At 49.8% G+C, this 6,774-nt stretch overlaps 1 protein-coding gene across 1 annotated transcript in view; it reads right to left on the reverse strand.

Annotated features, from left to right (window-relative positions):
* CEP72 (centrosomal protein 72) overlaps nt 1–6,774 on the reverse strand; it is a 33,369-nt gene that overhangs the window by 24,931 nt on the left and 1,664 nt on the right. Inside the window, 3 exon segments of the mRNA XM_007472122.1 lie at nt 282–390; nt 3,067–3,259; nt 3,793–3,920. Coding sequence (XP_007472184.1) covers nt 282–390; nt 3,067–3,259; nt 3,793–3,920 — 430 coding nt within the window.

Below are 6,774 nucleotides of genomic sequence, written 5' to 3' on the forward strand. Positions count from 1 at the left end.
GGGAAAGAGGCTGCCTCTGAGGAGTGGGCCAGGAGTAGAGAGAAAGGACAGTTGCTTCTCTCCGTAGGCCTTTTGTGCCACATATTTTACATCCATTACTTTAATAAACATTTTAAATATTTTTAAAAATACCATATAGAAAATGTGGACGACAGGAAGAGAGGCTGTCCCACAGTCTCCTTGATCCCCAGCTGGTATCCAGCGTTTCTCCCCTCGCTCCCCTGGATGTCTGTCCTCTAGGTGGCAATCAGCACTTTAGTTAATACCACTCCTGTTCATACCTTTCGACTCTGAAAACGGCTGGGAAGCTGTGCTTTGAGTCCAATGATTCCTCCGAAGCCACATGCAGCCGGGACACTCTCCGCTCACTCTCCCTCACAGGGCGGTCACCTAGGGTGGAGGTGCTGCAGAGGAAGCAGCAGGCCACGAGGCAGGTGGCAGGGCCCAAAACCAAACCCCGCGGTGTGCCTGCCGGCCTCCCCTCAGGACTAAAGGTGCCCCCTCGCCCAGCCAGCCACACATGGCGTGTGACCAGGACTGCCATCCCTTGTTCTGGGGACCGTCCCGCCCCTTAGGGCTGACCCCACCACGGCATCCCCCAGATCACTGGGCAGACCCAGGAAAGCAAGGCTGGGCTCCGGGGGCTACATCTGGTTTCCCAGCAATGCTGAGCACTGATTCCCAGAGGGCCTGCAGCTTGCACCAGGCTTGCCCTCAGATGCCCCGGAGGCAGGAAAGGAAACACACACGCAAGTTCTCACGCAGGCTCATCCTTCTCATCTCCTCTTAACGCACATCCTGGGTGCTGGGCAAGGTTCCCAAACCACACTGAGCACCCCTAGCAAGTGTCCACGGGCGAGGAGCCTGAACACACTGGAGAGAAGACGCCCTGGCCATGTGTTGGCACCCAGGGTTTACATCCTCAGATCCTTGGGACCAGAACAGGAGACAGAGCCAAGTCCCCGCGTGTGCCCTGGGCCCAAGAAGACCCCACTCGTCCACAACTGCACCTCCTCAGAAGCACCTGAGGGGGGTTCCCCTCCCAAACGCCAGAGCTCAGCCCTCGGTATGGCTGCCACAGAGCTCCTAGGGAGCACTGAGCCCACGGCACCCCGGGAGGCGCACCAGCTCAGTGAGAAATGAGGGAACGATGAGGTGCCCAGTACCCACTTCCACAGGTGTGGCCACCGCACAGCAGCCCCGCCCCGCACGTGGGATGCCCCCGGCAGCCCCTCTGTCCTCTCAGGGACGCCATCCACCACACACCAGCCTGGGGCCTCCCGTCTCATGGCCTGGACGCTGCCTTCGTGCCGACAACACAAGACTCTACTTGCCCAGCCTGAACTTCGCTTCTGCGTCAGTTCCACATCCCTTACTCTGAGCATCCTTCTCTGGACGGTTCCACTCTAAATTCAAACTCAATATGACTAAAATCAGATGCAAACCCACCTTGTCCCCCAAACCGCATGCTCTCCTCACTGCGGCACTCTCCCAGACCCCGGCCCAGGGCCGGGGTGCCCCAGATCACTCTGGCGGCACCCTGCTGGGAGAGAGGGCCTTCCGAGCATCCCCCACTCCCGTGCTGACTGGCTCCAGTTATGCTCCCGCCTCAGTCCGAAAGCACCTTTCACCTGTGGGAAGGCTCTCACAACCCCTTCTCTATACGAGCAGTCTAAGACTGAGTTTACAACTTTCATCACAAACGGAAACAAATGGTTTAAGACTGAAGACTGCAAAAACTTTCCATAAGGATTGTCATGCTTCTGAAAAAGAGTCAAATTCAATTGTTTATAGGATACTTAACAGTCAAATAAAAGTTAGAACACAAGCACTTAATCCTCCCAAATATCTAAAAATTAACATTAAGTGTTGAAATTCTAAGTAGGTTTGAAACTAAACAGCGTGCCTCTGGGGGTCGGTGCCCCTAGGCCCAGGCAGGCACAGCCTAAGGGTGCGGCCAGGCTCCCCAGAGCTCACGGCCCGCCAGGACCGGGGTCCAGGAGGTAAGCCAATGCACGCACGCGCACAGCTGGGGTGTTCATGAGACAAGCTGTGTGCAGCTGAGAGGTGCCGCCGGTGGGGTGTCTACAGGCCCTGGTAGACCCTGAAAGGACAAGACCCACGGTCTGCCCACCGTGGAGCCCAGCATTTACCTGACAGATGCTGCCATTATGTGGGTCTCATTTTGGTTTGGGTAGCTCAGTGCCTGGGAGGTGGAGACGCCCCGAAATCCCCCCAGCCTCTCCAGGCAGTCAAGGGCCCCCAGGACGGAGAACACGCCATGATCACTGGGGGCACAGAAGGACCACCTGCCTCCAATCAGACACCGCTGCACCACTAATCAGCACTTCACACAGGAGGACCCAGGTCCGAGACTCTAAGCCCCTCCTTCCCCAGTGTTTCCACGGCCAGCATGCCCTCGGGCTCACGCTCCAGCTCTCTCCCCGGGAAGTGCGACATGGGGGCGAGCGGAGGGGGGGCATTAGCAGTGCCCTGGCCACACTGCTCACAGCAAAGTGGCTCCTGAGAGTCGGGACAGTGGGTGGGAAGACGCTGTGGCTTCCCCAAGCACAACCCTCCTGACTGGGCACGACTGGTGGGCACCCTGGTCGCTCGGCCTGCGAGCCTGAGAGATCCGGTTCTTTTAAGGCTACGGGCCACTGAGCCAAGGTGGTGACTGCGCCTGCCAACAGGACCTCACACTCTCGTGCCTGTCACCTGGGGAGGGCGTGGCACAATGAACTTCTCGCCCGTGTCCTCCCAGGTGGACGTAAAACCAGGTTGAACCCAGCTGTCCAGCTGAGCCTGAGACGATGCCCAGGAGACCATGCCAGGAAACAGGGCACCAGGAACAGCCAGAAAGCAGAGCCAGCCCATGCCTGTGCCCGTGGCCCACCAGCCATCTGTGGCCGCAAGGAAGGGGCTCCCTGCCCCCTTCCAGGCAGCTCTCCTGTGAGAGGAGGAAATCAGCTTCCCTTTCCAGAAGGGTCAACAACGCCATCACCCCAAGAACACGAGACGCCCATCGGGCAGCACCAAGCGAGGCCCGGAGTGCAGCCGGCCTACGCAGCTGCCGCAGCCGCGGGAGCACGCGCACCACGAAGAGGCGGTAGTCAGACTTGCTCTCCACCACAGGGTTCAGCCAGAAGTGCACTTCCGCGAGCTCCCTTAAGCAGTGGAGCCGGATGACCTCCGCCAGCGAGGAGATGCGGTTGTAGTAGACGCTGAGACGCTCCAGCGCCGCCAGGTACTCGATGCCCTGCCAGGACAAACACGGCAAGACAGCCATGAACACGAATCAGCCCCCAACCTCACAGACGCGCCCGAAACGCACACGCACCATCACCGGGAGAGCAAGGCGGGTAGGTATGCTCAGCTGGGAGTCCTGCGCCCCCATGGTGAGACGGCCGCGCGAGCCGACCGCGGGGAGAGGACAGCCGACGCCTGCTGTGTGGATGAAGAAGCCGACAGCTGATAAAGGACGAAGGGTGACTGTTATGCACACATTCGTCTTTCGCGCCTTATCTTACTTCCTTTACAGATACAACCATCTTCATCAGGGACCTATGACTTCCTGTTAAAGTAGTTCGAAGACATAATGTGATGCATAAGAAATCCAGCTCACAGCAAACACAAGAAAATCAGCACAAGACTTACAATCGCTGTGAAGTGTACGGCTTACAAGTACTATAAGCATAGTCATAAAACAGACTGCCTTATTTACCATAAATGTACTACCCACTGCTATTGACAGCAATACATTTTCTTTCAAGAAACAAACCTAAAACTTACCTCTAGACTAACCAAGGAGTTTCGTGAGAGATCTAGAGATTTTAGACCTGTTAAATTCATCGAAGAATTTCCTCGGTGAGTAATCTTTTCTTGGTAAGTTCCAGGAATAGATAATGACCGAAGTTCAGCTAAGAATAGAAAATTAAGAGATTTTAACTTTATTATTTTATTGAAAATAAATTACTGCAATAATTTATTCTCCCTCCAAAACCCTCTCACCAGGAAACCCTCCTAAGGGGGTTCCCACTTCCACACCTGACTGCTCAGCCCCATTGCCTATGGGCCTCTGTGCAGGGATCGCAATCTGAAACCCACTCGGTAGCTGACCTGACCACCCGTGCTGTTACAGGTGAGGGCCAGCTGCACACGAGGTGCACGGAACACCTCTACGTGGCACACCCAGTAAGCAGCCGTTAGACAAACATCACTACAAAAGTAAGCTTCTGTAATGAAAAAGACACTGGGTCTGGATACACCAGTATCTTCCCAGGAACTTTTGTTTTAAAACACATCTTGATTACATATGAAACTGGTTTTGGGGCTTCCAGTTCCAGACAAGACAGAGGAGACACATTTCACCCTATTCCTCCCCATTTATTAGATCTAAAAACCCTAGACAAGAACACGGGAAGCAACTCTGAAGCGTGGCGACTCTGAAGCGGGGGGACTGTCTAGGGACCTGAAGAAAATGGTCAAGCACTGAGGGTTGGTTTTGTTCTGTCTCCTGTACATCCCAATCTGAGTGCAAGAGAAGCTGGCCACCCAGAAACACCCATTGACACCTACCAAAAGATACGGGTAAGCCTGCTGTCCGTGGTCAAAGGATCAGGAGGGGTGGCCTTGCAGGGCAGACTCCTGACAACCTCAGCCCCACTCCAGCCCAACGCCAAGGAAAAAAAAAAAAAAAAAAAAAAGTACCTCGTACACCTGGCCTCGCACAGTGGCCAGCACCAGGACAGTGTGAGTGGACATGACTACTGCCCTGGACTGGCTGTAACGAGGCATCTGCAGATGCTACGTGTGTGACAGGGGCCTGGCCACCACCTCAGCAACAAGGCAGCACCCAGGCAGTGCCAGTACTGAGTAACGAGATTTAAATAGGAAGCAGAGTCCCAATCAAAAATGATCAAGAACTAGGAAAATCTCAATCTGTATGAGAGAAAACAATCAATAGATACCAATAATGAGACGACAGAAATTAGAATATTATCTAACAAGGATTTTAAAGCAGCTGAGGTACAAATGCTTCAATGAGCAATTATGAACAGGACTGAAACAAGTAAGAAAACAGGGATTCTTGGCAAAGAAACAGAAGATGTAAAGAAACAAACAGAAATTTCGGAAATGAAAAATACAATAACTGAAAGAAACAAACAAAAAACCGTGGGAGCAGCTCAAGAACAGAATGGAGATGACAGAGGAAAAAATTCAAAGAGAGAAAATGCAAAGATAAACTGAACAAAATTGTCCTATCTGACCACCAGAAAGAAAACAGACTTTAAAAAAATGAACAGAGCCTCAGGGGCCTGTGGAAGAAGAAAAAGCAATCTAACATTCATGTCATTGGGGTCCCAGTGGAGATCCAATCAGAGTTTCAAGAAGAAAAGGAAAACAGTATGGCTAAAAGTAAAAAATTTTAAGTTAAAGAAATAATGGCTGAAAACTTCCCAAATTTGGCAAAACACATAAACCTAAACGTTCAAGAAGTTGAGAAAACCCCGAACAGAATAAAGGCAAAAACTGACACATCAGAATCAAACTTCTGAACACTAAAGACAATGAAAGAATCTTGAGAGCAACCAGAGAGAGAGGCATTACCCTCTCTCTCCCATGGCAGGGAGTTACTCCTCAGAAACCATGGTGCTGAAACCAAGGAAGTGCTCTCACATTTTTCCACTGCTGAAAGAAAAGAACTTTAAACTCAGAAATCTATATCCACCAAAAACAGCCTTCAGGACTAAAGGTGAAATATAGATTATTCTCAAGTGAAGAAACACTAAGAGAATCTCTCACCAGCACACCTCCCTAAGATAACTGCTAAAGAAAGATCTTCAAACATTAAGGAAAGATAAAAGAAGGAAACCTGGGACATCAGGAATGAAGAAAGAATAATGAAACAGGTAAACATGTGGGTCAATGTTTCCTCCTAAGCTATTTAAACTGTTGGATGACTATAAAAAGAAAAAGTCATATCATTACTGTGGTTCTCAGGCATGCAGGGGAAATGTCTAGACAACTAAATTATAAAGTGGGAAGATAATGAAACCTAAATGGCGGTAAAATTTCTATATTCACCTGACGTGGTAAACCGTTCACACAAGTAGACTGTGTTAAATCACATACTGTATACTCTAATTTGTAGAGCAACCACTAAAAAAGTTACACAAAGAGATACGCTCAGAAATATAATAGATAAATCAAAATGGAATACTAAAAAATACTCAAGTAAACCACAGGAAGGCAGGAAATTGGAAACAAAAGAAGAAAAAACAAAGGGAACAAACAGAAAAAAAATGGCTAACTTAAGCTCTGCTGTATTAACGCATTAAATGTAAATGGTCTAAATACACTATAAAAGATAGGGCTTGGCACTGTAGATTAAAAATGATATACAGTATACACTGTCTACAAGAAACTCATTTCAAATATTATGATATAGGTAGGTTTAAAGGTGAAATAGCACATAGATGGGTAAAGACATACCCTGCAAACACCAAACCAAAGAAAGCTGGAGTGGCTACACTAATATCAGATAAAGTGGATATCTCACTGTAGAAAATTATCAGGGATAAGGAGGAATAATACTACATATGCTACAAGGGTCACCCCAACAAGACATAAAAATTCTAAATATGTATGCACCAAATAGCACAGCTGTGGTGCATACATATTTAGGATCTTTAAGTGAAGAGAGAAATAGACACATCCACAATTAGAGTCAGGGGTCTCAATACCGCTCTTCTGGGAATTAAGAGAATACCT

Source organism: Lipotes vexillifer, unplaced genomic scaffold (assembly GCF_000442215.2).
Source record: "Lipotes vexillifer unplaced genomic scaffold, Lipotes_vexillifer_v1.1 scaffold1063, whole genome shotgun sequence".
Taxonomy (NCBI): domain Eukaryota; kingdom Metazoa; phylum Chordata; class Mammalia; order Artiodactyla; family Lipotidae; genus Lipotes; species Lipotes vexillifer.